The following is a 25,806-nucleotide window of genomic DNA, read 5'->3' as shown; positions in this document are numbered from 1 at the left end:
CCAGATGACTCGACCACGGCTCGAGCCCGCTCGGCTCGACATTGGTTAGGGCCCAATCGACTCGAGAATTTCCAATTTCCAATTATTTTAAAAATATGAAACAACCTGAAATTATATTACAAAATAAGCTTTTAGTAAAATAGACCTTTTTTCTAAATTTCTTTCTACTAATAGTTAAAACTCACTAATTTGTAATCTTTAATCTATAGTAATAACAAATTTTAATGAATCCCTTTTTCTCACCTTCACTAAAAAAACTGTGTAAATTACATCAATGTGTGTAATTAAAACATAATTATTTTAGCTTCCATAGAAAACATTGTTGTCATTATTTGCTCAAACTAAAATTTAATTAATTATTCAGTGCCTGACTATTTGATTAAGAAAAGATTCATATTCAATTTGACTTCTAAAACATCACTAATAATCATTACATACAACTTCCAACTACTTTAGACAAATTACAAAAAGTGTTCAATACTTGCCTAAATATTTGATATTAATTTACACTACCAATGTTGACAAAAAGAAAGAATGAAGAGAAAAACTAAGATTAAATGTGTCACCAAGAAAGATAAAATGATTCCAAGTTCAAAAAAAAGAACTTATCAGGCAGGGACAACAGATAGATGTCACCATAAATTATGTTAAAATTCCAGAACCGGTTCTGCAAAAAATTATGCTTATTGGTTCTGGTTTAACTTACCTTTTCTGTTAATCTGGCCAACCATAATCACTCAGCTCTATATCAACTTAGCCCTTTTTGCTGATATTGATTTTCTTCTTGAGATGATCTCAGCAGCCCAACTTTTTCCTATTTCAGTTTGAAACTTCCCTGAAGACCAGGTAAAAGATGAAGTGATTGACAAAGGTTCAAATAAAATTTATGAGCATTTCATTTATAGCTAGAGTTTCAACTCTACCTGCAGTTGAAAGGAAAAATTCATCCAACACTTTTCCATGTTCTGCACAAGATATATAAAATTTGAGATACTGGCATTCCAAGGCGTATCATGATGAAGAGTATGTACCAAAAGCTAAAGTACCATTCACTTTGGGAAGAACTATCAATTATCAACTCATTCAACATAAAAGAGCTGGAGGAATTCAACTGTCTCAAGAATTCCAAACTTAAAGTGGTGTCACAGTAGGAATTCAACGGCCACATGCAATATATCTATTTATAACGTACCTATTTCATACTCCAATGCTTGTAGAATCAGTTCAACCTGATCAGAATGTTAGGAAAAGGACAAAAATACAATTAGAAATGAACTGCAGTGTCATGAAAGCATAAAAGGCAATGCAATTTATACTTTAACTATGATATTTTTTTGCCTAAATTTGTTACTAAAAGTTTTAAACTCCTTATATATAACAACTTTCACGTTTCCCTTAATTATAAAAAAAAAAATTGGCATGTAGAGGTCATGTGCCATGTCATGTCTGTGCAATATTTTTTGCCAAAACTGTACCAACTGAATATATATAGTTTTTTAATTCTCTGCAATTAATTTTGTATAGCCGGTATTCAGAGAATCAAGATCTTTTCTTTATGTGTGGAACATACTATCTGTCCTAGTCTCCAACCATAGACAAATCTAAATGTTATTTATTTGGTAAATTCTGTTGGATTTAAGAAAAAAAACAACTGATTGTTATAATGTAAGCTTTGGAAACTTGATGGGTGTACATCATAGGATTTGAACTTGGTGGTGCATTAGAGTTGATATGGATTGTTGATGCCCAGAGGAGGAGGAAAAATGGAACATGAAAATTTATTACTAAAAGATTAACTAACTATACACTAACATACTCTAACAATACATGGGATTCATTACATTGTACTTTGAATCTAAGTGTTAGTCTTTTACTTCGACTAAATTGAATTTATAGGCCTCATATTCCTTTCTCTCAGCCTTATCTGATATAGCACAGAAACAAACATTAAGCCACTTATTCTTGCAGTGGAAGAGTAAGACAGCTAAATTCCTATGGAAAAATATTATTGGGATCCTAGGTGAGCATTGGGTGGTGTGCACTTGTATATTGAAGGCAGTTTCTGATGATTTGATATAAAGGACATGCCATTATGAGAAAACTGATAAAAACAGTTTTCATACTAGGGAGCACATTTGTACCTTGTCAAAATCCTTCACAAGATTGGCCTCTAAAGAAGAATTGTTTTCATACTCTGCCCAAAGTTCTTTAATCTCTTCAGCTGCAATAAGACAAAAAGTGACCTTCAGTAAATTTGAGGTCAAATTTGGAATCTCAGTAAAAAAATTCAAGAAAAATAATTTATGAAACCTCTCATCCCTCCACCAAGAAGTTCACACATTTTGTTCAAAGCTTCCTGCTCCCTTCTGCTCTTTTCAGCCTTGGGCACACCATCAGAAGGTGTTATATCTCCTACAATAGCTGTTGAATGCAAAACCAAAGTCAAACTTCAATAAATTATAAATCACCAATGTATCAAAGAAGACTTGATACCTTAACGAATTCCTATGTATACTTGAAGAAAAACAATGTGTTCAGTAATCACAATCACATACAACTAATTAAAAGTTCATATAACAAAGTCAAATAATCCAACGTACTTTAATTGAATCCTTTTTATTTTACATATTATAATGAAATATGTAATACAGCTGAAAATGAAATGCAATACCTTTTTTCAAATGTTTATCAGGCTATGTTTGGTCCACTTTCTTTTCCAGCTTAAAAATTACTTTAAAATTAAAGCTCAAAATAAGAGCTTTTAAAAATAAAGTAGAAGTTGTTTTGACAGTTTTCACTTCTTGAGCAATTCATCCAATGTAAAATTTTCCACTAAGATTTAACATAAGGAAATACAGCAACATTTCAATCAGAGGAAACGAGAAAGATACCTTCTGCAATATCATGCACGAGTGCTATTTTAATACATCTGTACAGCAGGAAAAAAGAGTTTAAAGAGAAACTCAAGGGGATAACCTAAAGCAAATCTAATAATAAATATAAATAAAAGGAATCTTACTACAACAAAAATAAATCTACAAAGATAAGAAAGTTTTGGACCAAAATCAGTGAGGTGAGAAAAAAATATACTTGCTCATACTATTACACAATTAGACAGATAATATTCACAAGGGAAAAACAATCTATTATTTTGGGTTATAACGAGAGTGTATAGCTTACATTTGCGTAAGCTGTCTAGACTGAACTGAGTACAAATTACAGATCTCATAGAAAGAGAAATATCTCACTAATCTGTGACAACAACAAATTACCTAGCAGCTTTGCAAATGGATTAGAGGGGTCAAGCTTGAACAGGAACTTTGAAAAGGGAAATTCATTGTCCAGCCATGATTTAACGCGAGATTTTATTTTTTTTAAAAGAGGAGAAATAAAACAGCAAAACAGTAGAATGGTATGGCCCTAGCTTAAGTCAATATCTCTAGCAGCACAAATTGTTTCTTATTTTAGGTTATTCTTTCTAAGAAAGGCTGGTTCAAAGTGGTAAAAATGATCTATTGCAGGATTTGCAACTTAAGCCATAAAACAAGCTAACACTGAAAACTTAATAGTTAGTACATTGTTCAAAACCAATGTCGTTAAAATTGCAAACTCGCATGATTCTGCGAGTATGGAAGAGGAACCAAGCTAATATGGAGGGTGGATCCCATGCTGCGCTGAATCGGAGCGAGTATGCGATGACGCTTGCTGAATCGGGGGATTGTGGGTTGTGTCGATCCTTCTCGTCTTCTGATGCTAGGATTTGATGGCCCATTATTGATTAAAAAAATCCGACTCAACCTAGAAAAGGTTCAACACTCATTACCTTTTTTCTGCTAGGGTTGCAATTGCAAATAAAAAACGAAGAAGACCCACGAGGCATACGTAGAGCCTTCATGAGTCACGACCATCGTCGACACTGCAGCACTCATCGATGGTCACCACCTTCGTAGTCCCCGACGCTCGCTGCCTTTGCAGTTCCCGAAGCTTGTTGCCTTTGCAGTTCCTGAAGCTTGTTGCCTTCGCAGTCCGAGGCGATCACTTCTATTATCCTTCTTGCTTCTGTTTTGCTTGCCGCTCTATTCCTTTTGTTGTAGTGTTTGTCGGTCGGTTCCTTTGGTTGTTTTGCTGGTTGCTCAATTTATTTAGAATTTGAAGGGAAAAAAAGTGGTGTCAAGTGGTTTAGGTTATGCTCCTAGAAGAGGAAGTGGAATTGGAGCAAGGACTGATCTAGCATGGAGTCATTATGTTTCTATTGACGGGAAAGCAAGAAATGTGAAATATAACTATTGTGAGATAGTATTAACCGGTGGGATTTAAGCATCATCTAGCAAGGACTTCAAAGGATGTTGGAGCATGTATAGCCGTTCTTAAAGATGTTAAAAAATTAATGTTGGATGTGGTTTCTGTGCACAACAAAATTTGATTAAAAAAATCAATAGCTAGAGAAGGCTTTATGGGATAGTATAGTAGCATAGGTGAGTTAGAAAAAGACTAAGTCAAGAAGAGAGTGAGGAGTTGTCAAGTATTTTCAAGAAAAGGGGTGTTCATACTACTACCAATGTCATTTTCAAAAAAAGTGATAGGAAGGATGCGTGTCAAGAAATTGCTCTATTTTTTTAAACAATGTTATTCCATTTAATGTAGAAGAGTTCAAGAGGATGCTTGAGTTGGTTGCAAAACATGGTGTCGTATTTAAGCCACCATCATACCATGAAATTAGGGTGAAATATTTGAAGCAACAAGTTGAAAAGACCAATCTGATCTTGGAAGTACATAACCTATTTTGGAAGAAAAATGGGTGCACAATAATGACATATGGATGAACTGATAGGAGGACTATAATATTTTGTGGTAAATAGTCCAAATGGGGATGTCTTTTTGAAGTATATTGACATTTCTAACATATGCAAAACAACTGAAAAAAAAAATGCAGGATGATGGATGATGTTGTTGAGGAGGTTGGATAACAGAATGTCATCCAAATTGTAACCGATAATGCAGCAAATTACAAGGCAGTGGAGAATTGTTAATGCAAAAGAGACGAAAGTTATTTTGGACACCTTGTGCAGCCCACTGCATTGATTTAATGTTGGAAGATTTAGAGAATCATGACACAATAGTATTATTCTGTATCCCCTTTCCAATCCTCCCAGGATCCTTGAGTTTCACAACATTGTTCCAAACATTGAATGAATGCAAGAACCCATATAATTTACCCTTTAGTCTTCAAGGACATTCTAAAGATTTATCAAAAAGGCCAATAAAGTAAACCAAACCGAATATAACAAAGCATGGGATAGAAAGGAAATAATGTAAAACATAAAGGCCACGACTACTTAATAGAAGACACAATTCATTGAAACCTTTCAACATTCATCAAATGGAACACATGTTCCAAGCTAAGTGATTTCAATATCCAACCAAAGACAATACTAAAGCAATGTACCCTACTTTCACAGCTTCAACCATGGAATCTAAGCATGCATCTCATAATAAAACAAAACAACAAACCAACAACAAAACAGAAATGAGCATCACACAAGTATGTATATATTGAGAATTTCAATGTAAACCTTTCTCTATTCAATCCTGGAACATCACCAGCAATCAACGCCATTAAAGCCATGCGGTACATATGATCAGCAATCGATTCAGCACCTTTTATCCCATGATTAACCCATCCTTTCCTTTTTGTGGTCTACAAGGCATATATATATGACAGAGAGAGACCATATTACTTTTTTTCAGTATAAAAAATCTAAAAAATACTAGGATACAAATGTATAGTACAAAAAAGAAAAATCTTAAGCTTCCTAAGTCAAAGTGTGCACATTTATGACAGGTATATTGTTTCAGCATATGAAAATGACATGGGAAAGAATATGTTACTGACGATAATGACTCTATTTTAGTTTATGTGTTTTCATAAAAAAATGTACCGATAGTAAACCTCCAATAAGAGGGTCTATGCTTAGAAGAATAAGAATGACAGCGGTGGAGTAAATCTTAGTGGCTACTAACAGAGAAATAAAAAAAACTGGTAACTGAAAATACGAGAGTAAGAGTGCTGGATCCCTGGTACATAATAAACCTTTACAGTTTAAAGGTTTATTATAGGAGAAAGAAAGGATTAAATAAAGGACAGAAACATTTTTTTATACCTGTTATTATTAGTTGGAGTTTTTTTATGCTTCTGTTACATTTGTTAAAGAAATGTATTTCCCTTCATATAGGTGCCCTGGTTTCAACATGAACAGGGTAGGAAGTTTTTGACTGTGTAAACTGGAAATTCCAATGTAGAAAAAGAGAGTGCTCCTTTTGGGGATGAACGTGTTTACATTGGTCTTTGAAATTCTTGATACTCGGAGAAATAGATATTCCAGTGACCTATTCTTGAGAGAAGGAGGAGTAATTGTTATTCTCACTACAGTTTGGCAATCTCAGAGAGTGAGTCCTAACAAAGTGAATATATTCTTGATTTAAATTGAAGTATCTCAACTAAACTCACTTTATATCAATGATAAACACATTCTTACTTTCTCACTTTACACATCCATTAGAAGAGTTAAATCCTTGTCAGCTTTACTACAAATGCATCTAGTGTTCTTCCCCTAAGTAAATTTCATTTTAACGTTAATAAGATCGAACTGAATATCTATTAGAAATACATTCAATTTCTAAGGCTTCTTTACCATCAGCCTTTTCAACCCTCACTGTTACAAACCAACCCAATAGTATAATTTGAAAGTAGCCACAAACTATCAACAACAAAGAAAACAGCCAATTCCCCAAGAACCCTTCTCATGCAATGGTACTACCAATAAAAGATGCACACACCTTCAACCACACAAGCATGCGTTTCCTTAACCAACACAAAAAGGGAACACTTTCTTACTTTCACCATTTCCAGTACAAGGGGCCATTTGAAAGTGTTCATTCGACATTATAAAACAATGTTAACAGAAAACAAAAGGGCAGGTGACACTCACAAACCTACCCAACCGACGCAACATAAAGAAATGACATCATACATAAGATCACAAAAACCATAGTTTTTTTATTCTTTTCCATAAAAGGGGGTAAAACGGGAAGTCCAAGATCACACATGCAACAGAAGATAGAACCAATGAAACACAAATTCCACAGGAAAAATTAAGTGATTGTTCTTGTGGCATTTGTAAGGTACCTTAAGGCGGTGACAGAGAGTGAGAAAATCAATCACCGACGAAGAAGATGATAACCCAACTGCAGCATGAGAGTGTTTCTTGGCCGAACCGACGGCATCCGAGCCTGAGGCCTGGGACCGAACCGAGACGAGCCTGAGGGTGGGAGTGCGGAAGAAGATCGATGGCGCGAGAAGCGAGCGAGAGAGCGAAGCGCGATGCAGCGCTGGAACGCAACAACGGGGAGTGGGTGAATAATGAATCGCCATTTGTTTCGTTGTTTTTAAGGAAAAAAATGTTTTGTAAAATTTGATGTTGTCGAATGAAGTGAGAGAGAGGAAATGAAGCGTTTTGATCTTTGTGGGACAATGTTTTTTGAGTGTGTTTGGTTTGGTGGCCGAGTCGTGTGATGTTGGTTTGCGATGGTTGGTTAACGATGAAGCTATGTATTGGGGTTAAGTCGTGAATGGTGGAAATTGTTTGAACATGACTTCACCATATTATTATAAAAATAAAAAATAAATCATTTTAAACTTGTTATAAAAATAATTATGTTATAAAAAAAATTAAAATATATTTATATATAAATCTTTATTATCAATTTATTTATATATATATAAAATATAATTTTTTTCTGTATTTTTTATTCGTGTGCATATTAGAGTTTATGTTACCTAACTTGTACCATTTAAAACACAATTTACAATTTTTGATGATATTATTTTATTTCAATAAATTAATACTTTATATTTCGATGTATTTAAATTTTAGATATATTAAATCAAATATATTTATTATTATTTTATGTAACTTGATCTATTATATTCATAACTATATATACTCTACATTAATATATACACCAAACAGAAAATTTCTTTATATTGATCCTCGCTGGGCGCGCATCTTTATTATTTTTTATTATATGAAAACATATATAAATTTATTAATTTTACAAATAAATAATTAAAAACTAAAAAATTAATCAATTTACATATAATTTACAATTTAAAAAATTAATACGATTTAAAATATATTAATGAATATATTTATGTTTATCTATAATAATATTTATCTTTATGTTGACTCAGGTGGGGAAAAGATGGGTCTGAGGGAGAGAAAATTAGGAGGAGTAGAAGAGAGTGGTTACATAATGACTTTTTATTTTTTATTAAAAAATAATATTTATAAAATTATTTATTATTTATTGTAAATATTTAAGATAAATGTTTTTATTTAATTTTTTGAAGATTTTTAAATTAGTTAAAAGCATTTTTTATTTAATCAAATTACTTTTACTAATATTTTAATATATATTTAATAAAATATTTTTATATGTTTTAAATTAAACTAAATAAAACATTTTTTTAATTTAATCCCTTTTAAACTTTTATCTTTTTTATGTTTTTTAAATTTATTTTATTTCATTTTATTTAACTGTTTGGAGTGAGCACAAGGAACAAGAACAGCAAGAGAGAGAGCGGAGGGGCAATTTCATCTTTTACATACTTGTAGGGGTTGCAAGAAGAACTTTCGGGGTTTCAAAAGGTAACTTCCACAAAGCCTGCACCCCAACAAATGGCTGCCTGCACCTCAATTATTTGGAAAATATCATTTTATCCTTCTTAAAAATGATTTCCAAATTACTTTTTCTGGAATATTTTCATAATATACTTTCCAAAACATATTATGAATTACGGATTTATCATTCTAAAAATTAAAAAAATATATTCCAAAAAAAATATTTCATAATAATCTTTTGTTTTTCGAATTTTCTATTTCAGAAACACACTTTACTTAAACACCTTTTACTTACATAAGTCCTATTCTAGAAGACAATTTTTTCTTGCACCATATCAATTCTAAACTCCACCTTATCATTTTTCTAAATTTTCAAAATTACCCTTATTCCAAATTTAAAAATCCAGAATAGTAAATATAATTCAAAAATAAAAAATACATTATGGATAAAAAAATCTGGAAAATAATTAAAAAAAAATCTGGATAAAAATATCCAGAATTCAAAAATGTGTTATGGATATCTAAATCCAAAATATTTTCAGATAAAAGGTTTTTGAAGTAATTTTTATTTACACCTTCTTTTATTTAAGGTTATTTCTGTCATTTTGAAGGGATATTTTTGTCATTTTTCAATAAGAAGTTGGGTGCATCTTGGAATTGACATGGTGCAGGGAGCATTTTCCATTCTGGAATCACCCAAAATTATCAAGAATAATTCTGGTATTTCAAAGAATGTAGAGGTGCAGGAAGTAAAATGTAGGGGTGCAGGAAGAAATACCTATGATCTAAATGGGTAATATTTTTTTCCTTTGGCCCATTGAAAAACGACGTCACTCACCTTCTCCAAACGACACTGCGTTCTCTAGTATCAGTGGATGAGACGAGAAGAACAAAGCGAGCAGTGAGCGCCATCGGATAATTCGCTACAGAGGTAACGGTTTCTTTCGTTCCTTCAACACACGTTTCCTTCGAAATCCTCTGTTCTTCCATTTATGTGCTTTTTGTAGGGAAATAGTTGTGTTGAGTTGATGTTGTTTTTGGGGTTTAAGAATTTTGATTGTTGGTGCTAAACACGCTTGTTTCAATGTTGCATATCTTATTCATTTCTCAGAGAACTAGCTCCACATGTTTCACTTCGGGATTTTGTTTCGTTTTAATAATCACATCATGAAAAGAAAATGTTAGTGGAAGGGACTTATTTTTTTCGATTTGAACTCATTTTTTATAAATTATTGAAGAAAATGATGCTGGAGATATGTCATTGTGTCTCTTGTTGCATGTTTAGTGGCGTGGTAGCTAGTTTTCTAAAAACTGACAGAAGCAATTTGAATTGAAGTCTGATTATGTGAAATGCTAGTGTCTATGAGCTTACACTTGGGGATTTTGTTTCAATATTCACGTCATGAAAAGCAAACGTGTTGGTGGAAGGGATTTATTTTTCAATTTTGGCTTGATTTTATATGCATTCTAAACTCATTTCAAACCTATTTGATGTTAATTGTTTTCTGGGTCTTATTTGGGGGGAAGGGGCTGTTATGTAATGACTATTTTCTCTCTCTTTTTTCTGTGAGGTTTTGGTTAAGTTGTTGTTGAAGGTGGCAGTGTTTTGTTTTGCAAATTTTTGAAGAAAATTATGCTGGAGACGTGTCATTATGTCTCTTGTTGCATTTTTAGTAGTGTGGTAGCTACTGTTTAAAAAGTTTCGACTTAACCAATTTGAATTGAAGCTTGATTATGTGAAATGCTAGAGTGTAATGTTTGAAACTCGGGGGTAGCTGAGCTGTTTGACAAAAATGAACATTGCACAAGTTACTGCATGCCAGCCTGGGATTTCTGGGAAAAATATATCTCGGTTGCACAAGCTTCATTCAAAACCATATGGTTTACCAAACAGTTTTGGTCCTTGCTCTTGTGCTCTACTCACCGTAAGAGCAAGACAATCGTTTGGCTTGAAATGTTGGCCTATTTCACAATCTCGGAAACCTCTCCATATTTGCTTAGCTGGTGAAAAAGGGATGATGGGAAATGATGATGAGGTATTGCATATTATTTTGACTTTTGCTTTAGTTTGTTGTTGTTAGAATGTCATAACATGTTAAGGTTTAATGTAAACATGCATATAGTACCCTAATGAAATGGAGTGTAATCAATGATTTGGGGTATGTGATCTTTTTGACGAAGAAAAATCTCCGATCAAGTTACTGCAAGTTGCTATTTTAGTTAAAGAATTATGTTAGGAAATGACGAAGCTAAGCTGCAGGAAGCTGTGTTTTTTAAGAAATATTTTTAGCAGTAGACCAAACAGTTAAATAGAATAGACGAGAAGTAACCCTTTTCTTTTCAATGCCTCTGAAGTACAAAATTGTCATTAATTTTGTCTATCATGGTGAATCTGTGGGAAATGGGAGAGAACTACTCTTTTAGTTATATATACATATTTTCTATTTTAGTTAAAGAATTGTGTTAGGAAATGATGAAGCTAAGCTGCAGAAGGCTGTGTTTTCGCAGTAATATTTTAGCAGTAGACCAAACATTTAGAATAAAAATAGACTAGAAGCAACTCTTTTCTTTTCAATGCCTCTGAAGCACAAGAATTGTCATTAATTTTGTCTATCATGAATCTGTGTGAAAGGAAAGAGAACTACTCTTTTAGTTATATATATGTGTGTGTGTTGGGATATTCCTACATTTTACTGACATTATAAATGTAATCAGAATTCCCCATGGAAATCTATTGAGAAAGCTATAGGAAAATTTAAGGGGCAAAATTCAATAGAGGATGTGTTACGGCGGCAAATTGAAAAGGGTGAATACAGTGGTGGTGGTGGCGGGGAAGTGAAACCACCAGGAGGAGGAGGCGGCAACAGTGGTAGGGGTGGTGGTAGTCCTGATGGCTCTGGTGATTCAGAGGATGAAAGCCTTGCTGAGATGTGGAAAGAAAATCTCCAAGTGTTTCTAGCTACCCTTGGCTTTATATTTCTGGTACTCTCTCTTTTGATGTGTCATGTGTGCACAAATAAGTTTTTTTTTTCATTTAGCTCAATTCTGAAGTATTTGTTTTTATTGTGTGTGAAAATTAAGATTATGAAAACGGGAAGGTGACGTTTAGGTGGAAGTAACATAATAATTGTGTGTATTATTAATGAAAGAAGTCTTCCGAGTTGTACTAGTGTATGATGTAAAATAATGATAGAAGTAGCTAATTGCAGAAGTACATGAGAGTGTAGGAGGCTTTTAAGTTTGTAAAAGATGTCCATATGCAAACTTTTGATGGTATAGAGTCACATTGGACATGAAAAATGATTAGAAGTTAATAGGACATACGCCATTCCTCATTTCTTACACATACTTTTTGCAGTACATTTATATTATCACTGGGGAGGAACTCACAAAGCTAGCTAGAGACTATATCAGGTATATATTCGGTGGAAGTCAGAGTGTTCGACTGAAGAATGCCATGTATCAATGTGGTCTGGTCTACAATACCCTGACGGCACCGAAAGAAGAGGAAGATGACTGCGAGTTTTGGTTGGAGGAGACCATTCTGAATACCCCAACATGGTGGCACGACCCTGCTGATTACCGGGAAGTCCTTAAAAATTACTTTCTATCAGGATCAGATGAGGCCATGGAGATGAGGAATTACTTGGGACTAGAATCAGATGAACATGTTAGGTATTACTTGGAATCAGAAGATGAAGACGAAGATGATGAAGACGAAGATTATGGAGATTATGAAGATGACAATGATGCAGATGACTATTAAATAATTTTTCCCTAGACTCCAGAGCATCCAGTTTTGCTCTCTTTCAGCTATCTTCTCTCAAGTTTAATGGATCTCTGTATGCGTTGTATCATCCTGGTTTTAGTGGATTACCCTTTCCTGCATTTAGGGTTTATATGAACTGAAGTTTATGTGCTGTGTATGTATTTGTTCTATTCATGCTTTTGTTTAATAATTGAATTTAGATATTTTCATCATCTAATTAACATCTAATTTGGTTATTCGTGATTATTCTCTGTTACGGAGTTGTTGGGTTCATTCTTCTTCCCATTTTTGTTATGCAGAATAGAAATAGTATTTGTAAAAGATTTTTTTAAAAAAATGGGTTGAAATTAAATATTTCTTTTGAGTGACTTTTTAGAATATTTCAAAAAATATTTTAAATTATTTTTCTAAAGCAAATATTTTCTTTAGAAATTGCTAAAAATTCTTAGCATCTTCTATAAAGAAAGTTGTCAAAAATTATTAAGTGTCATTAACTAACTTTAATTAGCACCCAGATTGATCCCTAAAATCTTCAATCCATCATACAAATTGATCATGATAACACAATCCGTTTGTAGGTAAGGCTTTCCAAGATAATGCTTATGTATATTCGAAGATGATTGTTGTAGGTGTTGAGATTGACATGCTCCTATTTTGGATTCGTTACTCAAAGACCATCCTACAATCCAATCACATATGAAATTGATAATCACATATGGTATTATATATTGTAATTTTCACTAAACATTGTTAGATAATTTAAATCAAAGATAAAACATATTATTCAATAAGATATTTAATCTAAATTTTGTTATCCAATCAATCATTTTTATTAGAACGTCTATTATAAACACATGTATGTTATAGATGTTTAGAGAGTATATTAAAAATTGTAGCAGTATAAAACATTGTTAGAACAATCAAGATACAAGTAAACCATTCAATCAGCTTTTGTTATCATCAAAACATAAAAACATAAACTCCACACATGATTTTTTGATAAACAAACTATCTAGTGTCTCAATAGACCTCCTAGGGACTTAACAGACCATCTGGACAAATCATCCAAATTATTCAAGGTCTCGATAAGTTCAAGGTTATGTCGTTCCTCTTAAAAGATTCTTTCTCATCTACTTTATTAGAGGTTTATATAATTATCTGATAAAACAAAAGACCAACATCATATATTTTGATTAAATGTTATATGTTAAGGCACTAACATATTTATCAAAAAAGTTTTATTAAAAAAAAAATTAAACCTACTTATTTTATCAAAAAAGTTGTGGCCTTTAATATGGTAAGGCACTAACATATTTATAGAGAAAAATATTGATCATATAAGGAAAGAAGTATTACTACACGATAAAGTTCTTTACTATATTAATATGTAGGTGATATTATTTTATGAGTTTTAGTGTTAACTTTTAGGATAGAAGAAGGAGCAAAATCAAATGAAGCTTCCATTGGTATTTCTTAAAGTTTGTAGCAGAAGATGAGACAAAAAGTGGAGTCCATGAAGATGCTAAAAAAAATGGGACGGTGGTGTTTCCCTTTCAAATTACTCTTTTATTGTATCAACTTTGTTCCCTTCTGTTTGCTTCTCTGCCAAGCATATTCCTCTCATCTTCTCAAACTTTCATAATAATCTTAATTAATATTTTTAGTCTTCTTGTCTTAATTTACCCTATCTAAATATTTTAAGAAAATCAATTTTAAATCTGAAAAAATAATATATTTAGAGAAACTCCAAATGATACAATTGTAAGTTACATAGAACTATAAACATTCAATAGTTTTCTATAAAAATGTATTTTGCTTTTACAAATATAACTCTCAAACTATAATTACATAGTATACTACTGGAGGTTGAACACTCACATACACGTAAACACTCCACCAACTAACTTCTTAGCCATCCCGTTTACATTTAAGATTAATCAGCAATGTCATTAAGTAGGTATCACACAATCATTCAAATTATGATTAATAGGTAAATTAAACTCAGTTGGGTTGTATTAGTACATAACGTCCTAAAACTAAAATCATATTTATAAATAAGAGGTTAGCCTCCAAAAAAAGGTAATGAAACTCTAATCCTATAAAATCTTTGACACTCTTATCCTTAAAATTGACTTAAGCGTCAAAGTTTCATCGCAAATACTCTTACAGAGAAGACTGAAAGAACGATAAGACTGAAAACTAAAACACATAACAAGTGAGGAACACTCCATCCCTACAATAGTACTTTGTAAGAACACATAGTATCTTATCTTTGTGTGCTAAATTTTTAAAAAAATAACAATAGAATGATAATAAGATAGTATGTAAAGATAGTGCATAATTTTTTTTATGGTAGTTTTAAAAAAAATCTTAAGGGTAGATGAATAATCATATCATTCTAAAATTCTATTGTAGTGTCATAAACTAAATGACAGAAAAACATTAAGAAATAATATGAATATTCTATAAAATTTCATTTATAATATAGAAGGATAAAGAAGGGTTATAATTATAAGTAGATCCCATGAAGTGGTAAAGATAATGAGAATTGGAAAACGTAATACGCAAGTGGAATTTGATGAGTCATAAAGCTTTAAGAGTATATAATAAGGACATAATGCCCTTATTGATTGGGGTAGCAAAAATAGACATAGCAAAGGATGAGTCCTACAATCTCTCTTTCTTCAAATATAAAAACAATAATAAGGTCAATTATGTCGACATGAACCAAATGCATGCATGTGGACCACATATCATGTCTTTGCTAAAAACTTATCCTAGCTCAAAATTACAACATCAAATTTTATATTTTTTTATTAAATTCAAAATTATTTTAATTTTATTCATACCAAGTATTTAATTCAATCTTGCTTTAAAAGTTTGGTCGAACAATTTTAGTGAAACTAACTTCTTCTTTTTTTCTAACTTGTTTTTATTTATTTTTAGCGATTGAATAAGTCTTTTACATAAAACCTCCCATTATTAATAGTTTATAATTTATGAAATTTATAAACTTTTTTATTAGAAGTCATTTAGATGGAGTGAATTATTATGTGTGAAGAATCATTTAATTTTTTTTTTATAAAAAACTTTCATGTTAGGCATCACTATGCTACTTGACATCTCAGCTAGGCTAGACTGACACCTAAAGTAACAACAATCATTTGTCATCACATGAAAAAAGTATTATTAAAAAAAAATACAAAAATATGGGAGAGCTAGACCAAAACTCATATGTTAACAAAAACGATACATATGTAGACTATATTAATTTGAAGACAAATTTATTTTTAAAAGATATATTTATAATTAAGAAAGAAAGATATATATAAATAATTTTTTTGTCTCAATTTCTTAGAAAGTGAAACTTTTAGTCCCACTCAAACACAAGTCAAGTCAAGAACTACAATATAAGAAAAATTTGTTTTTAAACATATTTTCCATTTCTATAGACAAATTAAATTTCAACATCAAATACATAAATAATATTGTTAAGGTCAATGAAATAATTTACTAATTATTCCTAATAATGTTATTTTAAATACAATTCAAAAGTTGAAACACCTTTGAAACATGAAGAGAGTTCAATTTCCATAAACAAAACTTATCATTATCTTACCACAATTCTCTTTAAGTTCATTTATTAACCATATATAATTTGAAGTTATACCATTTTATGAATTTTCTCTTTTTATTTCAACATTTATTGAATTTTGAAAATAAACTTGAATAATCATCACTTGTGCCATTGAATATGCAACGAATTTTGGAATGAAATGGAAAGTTCTTGAATTTTATATATAATATATAGAATGGTCAATGATAGTCTAATATCATTTGATCCCAAAATCATGTGGCCACATGCATATCGAATACCTATCAAAGAAGATTTGCCATGTGAAGCTAAAGAAGCTTCACAAAATAGAATAAACAGAAAAAAGAAAAAAAAAGAGTTACTTTATCATCTTCTCAAGCCTCACACTTTAGAGATACCTCTTCCTATGTCTACTTTGATTCAAAAGTTTGCATCTAGATAGCAAAAAAAGTTATAATATTTAATAAGCAAAGTTTTGATTTTGCACAACTTTTTTTTTTACCCAGTTAATTTTTTTTTATAATTTTCTATTCACTACGAGAAAATCAATAAATAGTAACTAAATTTAGAGACAAAAAATAATTAGTCACTATATTAACTAAATGAAAGATTAATTTAAAGACTAAAAAATTATTAGTATCTAAAGTGGTTTATATTATTGATAAAAATTTATAAAATAGTCTATAAATTTGTATCTAAATTAGCTACTTAACTTTTAGTTCCTAATATTTTATATTCTAAATTGATCTTTAAAAGACTAATAGAGACTAATGTATAATATAAAATAGTAAGTAGCTAAAACATTGGTAACTAAATGTTAAGTACTAATTTAGAAATTATTTTATAATTTTTTTATTAATAATAGAAACTAATTTAGATATCAATAACTCTTTTAGTTTATAAAATGGTTTCTAATTTACTCAAATAATAACTAATTATTTTTGGTTTTTAAAATTAATTTTTATTTAATGATTTTCTGGTAGTGATTATATCACACATACTTTGTTTTTAAATTATAAATGCCATTGAGGTGTCTTTACAAATAAAATTATGTAAAGGGGAGATATGAATTAATGGATGAAAATATAAAGATTAAACCCAACTCATGTGGCAAAACTCAACCACCCAAAGTGGATTTGATTATTGTTAATTAATTATAGAGGTTTTGTGGACTTGTATCCATGGTGGAACCCATTGCATACATTAATTTCCACATGCTAGTGGGAGATTAGATTCCACATGATAAGAGTCCCTCCTACTCCAAAGGACCATAATAGCAAGTGCCACCCAACTTTTCCATCCTTGGAAAACCAAATTAATTATCATTCCCATAACCTAAAAACCTCCTTCACCCATAGTTTTACACTTCCCATGCACATTCCTCTCTTCAAAATCCAATGCCCTACAACAATCCCACACAAAAAACCCCATAATTCAAAGCCACCACCCCAATTCCAATCAAAACCAACCCACACTATGGCCACAAAAACCCATCAAACTAAACCATCAAAGATCTTCACTTTCATCCTTGTGCTTGCTTTTCTCACCACTCCCATCAAGGGTGAGGAATCAAGGAAGCTTGATGATAATGGTAATAATGAGAAGTGCTCACCATGTGAGGGTGGTTACACTCCACCACCACCAATAGTAGAGTATTTATCACCACCACCACCAATAATAGAGTATTTATCACCACCACCACCAATAATAGAGTATTTATCGCCGCCGCCGCCATCGTCGCCGCCACCGATCTTGTATCCATCTCCACCACCACCTTCACCCAAGAAACCTCCCTCAACATATTGCCCTCCACCACCATCATCAGCATACTTGTACATGACTGGTCCACCAGGGAACTTGTATCCAGTGGATGAGGATTTCAATGGAGCTAGTCCAAAAAATTTGGCTGTGTTCTTCCCACTTTTGGTGATTTTGTGCAGCATCATGGTGTTTTGGTGATTAGGTCAAGAAATTAGTTCAGATTCATATGTGTACAACAATTATTGATGGATTAAGGTAATAATAATTAATGCTCAAATAATTTTATTTTATTGTTTCAAATTAATGCTTCCTTCTTCTTCCTTTAATTTCTCATCCCAATTTGTACAATAATAATACCAATCATCCTTTTCTAATTTCCCAGAATTCTGAAAACTGTTCTTCTCTGTTAAATTTTTCCTCTCTTTTCTTACCTTACTGGGTTTTCTGATATGTTTGCACGAGATTGGTATTTTATTTATTTATTAATGCTCGTATTTTTTGGAAATGGTATATCAGTCGCAATTTAATTTTTGGAAACACTAAAAATAATATTTAATTTTAATATAAATAAAAAATTCAGAAATTATGTTGTAATCCACTACAAGAAAATCATGAAATAGAAATCAATTTTCAGAGACAAAAATAATTGTTAAATTGTTTCTAAGATGGTGTCTAATTAACAACAAAGGTTTTGGCTACCAAATTTAGAATCTAAATAATTGGTAGCAAAAACCTTAGTTGCTAATTAGATATCAATTTAGAAACCATTTAACAATAATAGAAACTATTTTAGAAACCAAAATTTTTTTAGTCTCTAAAATAATCTTTAATTTACTCAGTATAGCAACTAATTATTTTTTATCTTTAAAATTGGTTTCTATTTCATGATTTTTTTTATATTGATCTTAAGTCTATTAAGATATGAACGCATAGGATGAGTAAAGAAGAATGATGTATTTAAATTGTTTTTGACTTTGAATTTTAAGTAATGACTTTCTTTCTTTCGATATAATTTGTCTTTAGAAAAAAATTCTACTTTTCAAGGTGTCCATGCTTCTATCTTAAATTTTTTTAAAATAATATTATTAAATCAATCACCGCATCAAAAATATTAATTAAATTTAAAAGACACATAATAATAATAAAAAATATACTTAAATTACTCTTGACCTAAATTATTAAGTTACGTGATATTGTTAAACGTACCAAAATAATTTTATATATTAAATTCATACCAATTTATATTTTTAAAGACTATATATATCATGTATATATATATATAGAATTATTTAAAAAGTCATAATCTTAATAATTCATAAACTTATAATAATATATATTTTTTATCTCTCTGAAACAAATATTCCTCACCCTGAATTAAGTTTGGGTTCTGGTTTAGAACCGAGTTTTAACGATTAAACCGGAGCGGACTTTCCGGTCTGATCATTTGAAACAGAAAACGGATACAATCTGGTCCACCCCTTTAGACCGGTTCTGTACCGGTTAAACCGGCTAACCGGTTATGTGTGGCTCCACGCACACGTATATAGAAGATAAAAAATGGGTGAGTGAGAATTGGTATCCATTTGTTTGTAATAAAAGATAGAAATATTACATATATATATATAATTAAACAAAATATCCAAATTAATCAATATATAACTAAAATTAAATTAGAAAACGAAAATAAACAATTGCCAAATTCATTAAGAATTCTACATTATTTTAGAAGTAAAAAGAGAAATTTAATTAAATAGAATAAATAGAGAATATAAGCAGGTAGCAAGAATCGAACCCCATTATTAAATATAGTAGACATTGATTCATTTTTATTTTGATTTTACATCTCTAATTCAATTATTTTGAAAAATTTGTTTCATTCCTTTTATAAAAAGAACAAGGGATAGAAAACAAAGAAAAGACATTAATTAATTATATCTAACTCATCATCTTATCGCTATTGTAAATATACAATTACAAGTAGTCCAACCAAAACTATTGCAATTAAACCTAACACAATTCCAAATAGAAAAACTTAAATGATATCATTGAAGTCGATTTTTAAATAATCATTGAACAAATTAATTAGTTATAAACTCAATGTGAGAGGTAACAAATGCAATGTAAATTCTAAACGTAAAGAACAAAAAACTATTCTTACAAAGACTAAGTAGATCTTCTTCTCGTGCACAACTAAGTAGTTCATGGAGTTTTGTTGTCCAAGGTATGATGAATGTTTCGGGTATGAGAGTACGTACTTGCAAAAGATACTTCGATATTAAAGTCAGTCTTAGGGTAGTTGAGAGAAAAAAGTTACTAAATGTAATCTTACATGTCCCAACTTCAACCTATTTATAGAGTTAGAATGATATTTTTTATGGATGAGCCTAGATCAGTATGGACATGATCCTTAATCTTGTGTTAATAGAGATGTATGATTGTTTATCATGATTGATTTGATTTAAGGTCATTACTTTAATAAGCGTTAATCTGATATTTGATTTGGAGTTGTTCTAGATTATGTATGAGGCTGAGATGGTCTCGACCACATAGAATAGTTGTGAATGAGTGTAAGATGATAACAATCATATAAAGTACACAAACTATTAAAAGTACCAGTTGATAAACATTAATATTAAAAATACACATATTGCATAATTAAAAATAAAAACTAGTACTTACAAAATAAGTTTATTCATAAAAAACACTTATAAAATTCCAATACATCAAACTTTTAATTTTTTTTAAGGGAAAGGTTCAAACTGAATCTTTTCCTCTACAATATTCTGATTTTTAACCAAATGGTTTTGGGGTTGGGGAAAATATTATTTTATGTTGATGAAATTCATGAATATATTGAAAAAGTTAGGTGACTCCTATATACTTAGAAGCTTAGAATGTAGGTTTAAATGTAAAGTTAAAATTTTGTAATTATCATAATATTTAACCATCTTAAAATACGACTTTCTTAATATTCAACCATCTTAGTAGGCAACACGACTTTCATTAATTCTATCTAGTAGAATCATTCTTAATATATGTCTCTTATAAATCAGATGTTTCAACTTATTATTTGAGGAATCAAATTTTATGAATGATCAATAATATGTCTTGGACAAACATAAAGTAAACATTAACAAGGTAAAGTTCAAAACAAAATATGGATTAAGGTAGAGAAGATGAAGAACAAACTTTCTTAATTGATGATCAAAGATGTAAGGGTAATTGCATATAAGGAAACATTTGTTAAGGCGTGCACAAATAAGCTATGTGAAATTACTTATCCAGATACTATTAAGATTCGGACAATCTACACTTATCTAAAACTACTAGACCATTTCTTTGTGATTTTTTTTATGACAACAAATATGACCATGCCTTATACATACTATACTTTTAAGTTATGGACCTTCTAATGTGTGTTCTATGTAAGTTAAAATTTCATCAAACTATAAAAAAAGGACATAAGTTCTAAGCTAACGATCTAAGTTCTTATAAGTATAATTGTAATAAAAAGTCGCAAGAGGTTGTTAAGAGCATAAATGATTTTATGCATAAATATTTATAAAGAATTTAAGATCATCATATTTGCACTGAACATAAAAGTGCTAAGTTTTTATATAAGGAAACTAAGAATTTCATCAGCATTCAATTTTTCACATTAAGAAACAATTAGTTGTGAGAAAATGCGCAAGAATATTTCTTAAATTATTTATTCTGCTTTATTTGAGAATATATTCGTGCATTGTTTTTATGTTTAGCCTTGCAACATTCATAAGGAAGTGTAACCTTCATTTCTTAGCTTTGAACCAGTCTTTTAAGGAAAAATGGAACAAATATCGTGCAAGAGAAAAGAGATTATGTTATCAAGAAGAAGAAGACTGTATCTAAAGATTACATAGAGCATTATATATGTCAAAGATTATATAAAGACTCAAGATCAAGAGTTCAAATCATCAAAGTTTGTAAATCTTAGAAACGCACAATGGCCCAGTGTTATTATTTTTTTTGGGTTGTGCTTAACATTTGTATTCTTCATGTTGCAAAATAACCTTGTGAGATTATATCCTCTCTTGGAGTTACCTTCATCACATAAAGTCATATTATGTGTTTGTAGTCAAAAGTGTCAACTAAATAATACATGTGTTCTTTATCATAGAAAGATGTTAAGAAGGGATGATAAGACGTGGTTTGTATACTAGGTGTAACCAGGAATTGTGTGTGTATTTGAGTTGCAAGCGATGTTGGGAGATTACAAATGGGTAAGCCAACTAAAAATATTATTACTCGTTGATGATATATTAATGGTAAGTATTGTGTAAGTGTTTAACTTTATGTTTTTTGTTTTTACAATGATATGATTACAATCAATTATCTTTTTAGGTTAGTGTAGACAAGTGGATGACTATACATGATATGAGATAGGTTATTGCAAGAACATATAATGTTATGTTGGTATCTTTATCATTGAAGCAACATGTGACAATATTTCCACTTATTAGTTATTTTGTAGGATTGAGTTAGACTTAAATTTCACTTTCTTAATAATGTTGAGCAACCAACATTGACTAGAGGTAAGGCTAAATTACAATATATAAGTGGGTGCAAACCTCACCTTATAAGTTGATTTTATAAAGTTGAACTAGGGTTAAAGTCACTTTCTTAATAAGCTGGTATCAGAGCTTACCTAGTCATGTTTGTTGGGCCTATTGTTTCATCCACTATCGGGTTCCCCTTAGTCCTACATTCAAGATGTCCACTCCTCGACATGAGAGAATATATTAGAGATGTCATGTCTTAGATAAGGTCAAATTATATTATAAAAGTGAGTGCAAACCTCACTTTACTAGGCCAATTTTGTGAGATTTAGTTATACTTAAATTTCATTTCTTAGTTGTCCCTCACAAAATCTTGATAACATGATTAACATAGGTGGTCAATAGGGATGTATCTACTATTTCTCTTTTATCTCTTAGACTTTTTCCCTCCTTTTATTGGTGAATTTTTCATTTTGCTCTTATATTGAGTTATAATGTTGGTTCTTGGAATTTTTTTGTGTTGTACATTTGATCATGTTATCATGCAAAATAAAATCTCTTTATGTCCTTAAACTCTCTTCTTTCTAGTGCCTTCAAATACTTTGTTTTTTTTTTTAAGATTATATGATGCAAATTTTTCCTAGAATCCAAACTTAAGTTTGATTCATTTCTTGAACATCTCTGACATTTATAAATCCAAAATCCAAATGTAACTTAAGATATAAGATGCCAACTTGACATTAAAAGGATTTGTTATGAAGAATCAATACTTGTTTCGTATATTTGTGGACAGATCTTGACCAATAATTTTTTTTGGAAAGAAAGTAAAGGAAAAGTTGACCTTTGAAATAATAAAAATACAATATTCAATATCTTCACTCAATTATTCTCATATTTATATTTAAAACATATATTTTACAAGAACAACAACCAAACCCTAAAAGTACCACAAATGAACTATGCATACAATCATTAAGTTGACATGCATAAAATAGTGCAAGCATCCACAATGAGAAGCATATATAGCATTATCACATACCCAACTTATTAATACTTAATAAGCATTAAAACTAGCAAGCCAAAGCCACTTCATCACCACATGTGCCTTCTTCTTTCTGGTGTTATTCCTTGAGAAGATGATCATCAATATCTTTGGTGACCACAGAAGCAAACTCCAAGTATGATTCAGGAGATGCAGCAGTGATATTCTCTGAGAGTTTTTCATATTCAAAGGTCCATTTCACAATTCCCCCATTATTCTCCTTGTCAATTACTTGCAGTGTGCCCTTAAAACTCTTGTAACTCTCACTGATTTCCCCATCAAAGAGGCTGTATGTTAGGATCCTGTTATCATCGTCTATAGCTTCAATTTTCTCCTTCACACTTGTCTTCTTCCCTTCTACATCGTTCCATAAATTTTTTTTTTTATCACAAAAAATGCAAATGAAGTTATACACATGTATGTAAAAGCCATTGCAGCAAAAGATGAGTGTTTCAATTAATTAATTAATTAACTTGACTAATGATAAAATCATTAAATAGTAATTAAATTTAGAGACAAAAAATAATTAGTCACCGTATTAACTAAATCAGATATTAATTTAGAAAATAAAAAATTATTCATATCTAAAGTGATTTCTATTATTAATAAAAATTTATAAAATGGTTTCTAAATTTGTATCTAAATTAGTTACCTAAGTTTTAACAACTAATATTTAAATTTTAAATTGGTCTCTAAAAGACTAATAGAGACTAATTTAAAATATAAAGTAGTAAGTAACTAAAACCTTTGTAACTAATGATTAGATATCTTAACCAAAATAATAGTGATGTACACACCTTAACCAAAATCAAACAAAGTACTACCAAGATCAAAACAGGAATTTGAGATTATAAAAAATTTCAAATTCTAACTTTCTAAGTAGAATTTAAAATTATCTAATTTTAAGCAATACGATTACAAAAAACAACATAAATGAATTATCCTTTCAAAATTTCCTGTTCGAACACACTATAAGTTATTTCAATGAAAAAAAAAACTCATAAAAACCAATAGAAAGATTTCTATGTCAAAATCTTAGTGTGAACACAAATTTTAGATTTTTAAAAATCCATACAAGTATGTCATAAATATCAAGTTATTAATTGGATTGATTTTAAAATATTTAAATATAGAATCAACTCCTTAAAATAAATTTAAAATAATTTGTATGTAGTACAAGAAAATCATTAAATAAAAATATTGTTATTTAAAATAGTTTCTAGTATTAATAAAATTTATAAAATAGTTTTTAAATTAATATCTAATCATTAACTACTAAATTTTAGCTACTTACTTCTTTGTATTATAAATTAGTCTATATTCATCTTTTAGAGACTAATTTATAATCTAAAATATTAGTAGCTAAAATTTTGGTGACTTATTTAGATATCAATTTATAAATCTTTACTAATAATAAAAATTACTTTAGATACTAGTAACTTTTTAGTCTCTAAAATAATATTTAATCTAGTTAATATAGTGACTAATTATTTTTTGTTTCTAACTTTAGTTGCTATTTACTAATTTTCTTGTAGTATTGACTTTAGTTAATTGAATTTTTAAACAGAAGTTGAAACGTAACAAGAACCTTACCTATGGTAATATCCCAATGTTTTACAGAACCAACATTTTCCCAGTCACCTTCATGAACTTTAGCTGCATGTATCCTTTCAGAGGAGATATTAGGAACATGGTGAAGTTTCTTTCGAAAGATGTGGAAAAACTTATCTGCAGATGCTTGAATCTCTACTTCACCTTCTACTTTCCCACTTAGACTCATCTTTCTACACGTTCTAAATTTAGGATTTAAAATTTAGGGTTTAAAACAAAAACAATAACTCAAATTATAACCTAAATCCTAAGAAGGAAAACACTTTGCTTAAATAGAATGTTTGTTTGACTAAAATGAATTATGCAGATTGCGTGCATCTTATACAGAGCAATAATTTTATTAACCATTATTGTCTTACCTTAAGAAATTGATAAATAAAATAACCATGAAATTATGGTGGAGATATATTATTAATATTTCTTGATATTTTTACTTTTGATTGCTCAACATTTTGGCATTGAAAACGACTAATAAAACTGATTATAAAAGGTCAAAATGGTTGATTGAAACATATACAGAAAACTGGCCTCAAAATGTGAGAACTGTTCTTGGACCAAATATTTGCTTACATAGGTTTTTTTGCTTACATAGGTTTTTGGATTTGGTTGTATTAGGGAATGATTTGTGGGTATTGTTTTGACTAAAGACTGGTTATAAGGATCTGGATAAAGTAGATGATGATTTCGGTTAATGTGGGTTATCATGTCTTTCATTTGAGGATTGGTTTGGTGGTTTGCAAGGTCTGAAGTATGTTTGGAGATTAGGTATGAGACAGATTGATCTTGATGACTACTTTCTGTATAAGTGTTTG

At 30.3% G+C, this 25,806-nt stretch overlaps 4 protein-coding genes across 5 annotated transcripts; 2 read left to right on the top strand and 2 right to left on the bottom strand.

The window, feature by feature from the left end:
• Positions 1-401: 401 nt before the first annotated feature.
• LOC137806209 (uncharacterized) lies at positions 402-7,660 on the bottom strand. The gene is made up of 8 exons (XM_068606204.2): positions 7,187-7,660; positions 5,574-5,698; positions 2,892-2,929; positions 2,311-2,421; positions 2,142-2,221; positions 1,193-1,229; positions 924-965; positions 402-835 (listed from the first exon to the last, which is right to left on the bottom strand). The coding sequence occupies exons 1-8, from the start codon at positions 7,430-7,432 to the stop codon at positions 744-746; spliced, it is 771 nt and encodes a 256-aa protein (XP_068462305.1). The 5' UTR covers positions 7,433-7,660; the 3' UTR covers positions 402-743.
• A 1,801-nt stretch (positions 7,661-9,461) lies between these two features.
• Positions 9,462-12,686, top strand: LOC137806208 (nucleusenvelope protein). 2 transcript variants are annotated; one of them, XM_068606202.1, is made up of 4 exons: positions 9,462-9,612; positions 10,430-10,717; positions 11,397-11,663; positions 12,040-12,686. In XM_068606202.1, the coding sequence occupies exons 2-4, from the start codon at positions 10,475-10,477 to the stop codon at positions 12,445-12,447; spliced, it is 918 nt and encodes a 305-aa protein (XP_068462303.1). In that variant the 5' UTR covers positions 9,462-9,612; positions 10,430-10,474; the 3' UTR covers positions 12,448-12,686. The 2 variants fall into 2 exon arrangements, with proteins under 2 accessions (XP_068462303.1, XP_068462304.1); XM_068606203.2 differs by having other exon boundaries at positions 9,513-9,612; positions 10,409-10,717.
• A 4,594-nt stretch (positions 12,687-17,280) lies between these two features.
• On the top strand, positions 17,281-18,180 carry LOC150028632 (uncharacterized). The gene has a single exon (XM_090300346.1). The coding sequence runs from the start codon at positions 17,285-17,287 to the stop codon at positions 18,002-18,004; it is 720 nt and encodes a 239-aa protein (XP_090156472.1). The 5' UTR covers positions 17,281-17,284; the 3' UTR covers positions 18,005-18,180.
• A 5,003-nt stretch (positions 18,181-23,183) lies between these two features.
• Positions 23,184-25,260, bottom strand: LOC137806207 (MLP-like protein 43). The gene is made up of 2 exons (XM_068606201.2): positions 24,977-25,260; positions 23,184-23,740 (listed from the first exon to the last, which is right to left on the bottom strand). The coding sequence occupies exons 1-2, from the start codon at positions 25,161-25,163 to the stop codon at positions 23,463-23,465; spliced, it is 465 nt and encodes a 154-aa protein (XP_068462302.1). The 5' UTR covers positions 25,164-25,260; the 3' UTR covers positions 23,184-23,462.
• Between the last annotated feature and the right edge of the window lie 546 nt (positions 25,261-25,806).

Source organism: Phaseolus vulgaris, chromosome 3 (genome assembly GCF_051622355.1).
Source record: "Phaseolus vulgaris cultivar YP4 chromosome 3, ASM5162235v1, whole genome shotgun sequence".
In the NCBI taxonomy this organism is placed as follows: Eukaryota; Viridiplantae; Streptophyta; class Magnoliopsida; order Fabales; family Fabaceae; genus Phaseolus; species Phaseolus vulgaris.
This window is presented reverse-complemented; position numbering and strand designations above follow the sequence as displayed.

What these genes read in the sequence shown, in the direction of transcription:
- LOC150028632 (XM_090300346.1), top strand. Translation starts at nt 17,285, where the DNA reads ATGATAAGAGTCCCTCCTACTCCAAAGGACCATAATAGCAAGTGCCAC.
- LOC137806209 (XM_068606204.2), bottom strand. Translation starts at nt 7,432, where the DNA reads ATGGCGATTCATTATTCACCCACTCCCCGTTGTTGCGTTCCAGCGCTG. An exon ending in CGTGCATGATATTGCAGAAG is followed by an intron (nt 2,422 to 2,891) that starts GTATCTTTCTCG and finishes TGCATTCAACAG; the next exon opens with CTATTGTAGGAGATATAACA. An exon ending in AGCATTGGAGTATGAAATAG is followed by an intron (nt 966 to 1,192) that starts GTACGTTATAAA and finishes TATCTTGTGCAG; the next exon opens with AACATGGAAAAGTGTTGGAT.
- LOC137806208 (XM_068606202.1), top strand. Translation starts at nt 10,475, where the DNA reads ATGAACATTGCACAAGTTACTGCATGCCAGCCTGGGATTTCTGGGAAA. An exon ending in TGATGGGAAATGATGATGAG is followed by an intron (nt 10,718 to 11,396) that starts GTATTGCATATT and finishes AAATGTAATCAG; the next exon opens with AATTCCCCATGGAAATCTAT. An exon ending in CCCTTGGCTTTATATTTCTG is followed by an intron (nt 11,664 to 12,039) that starts GTACTCTCTCTT and finishes TACTTTTTGCAG; the next exon opens with TACATTTATATTATCACTGG.
- LOC137806207 (XM_068606201.2), bottom strand. Translation starts at nt 25,163, where the DNA reads ATGAGTCTAAGTGGGAAAGTAGAAGGTGAAGTAGAGATTCAAGCATCT. An exon ending in ACATTGGGATATTACCATAG is followed by an intron (nt 23,741 to 24,976) that starts GTAAGGTTCTTG and finishes GGAACGATGTAG; the next exon opens with AAGGGAAGAAGACAAGTGTG.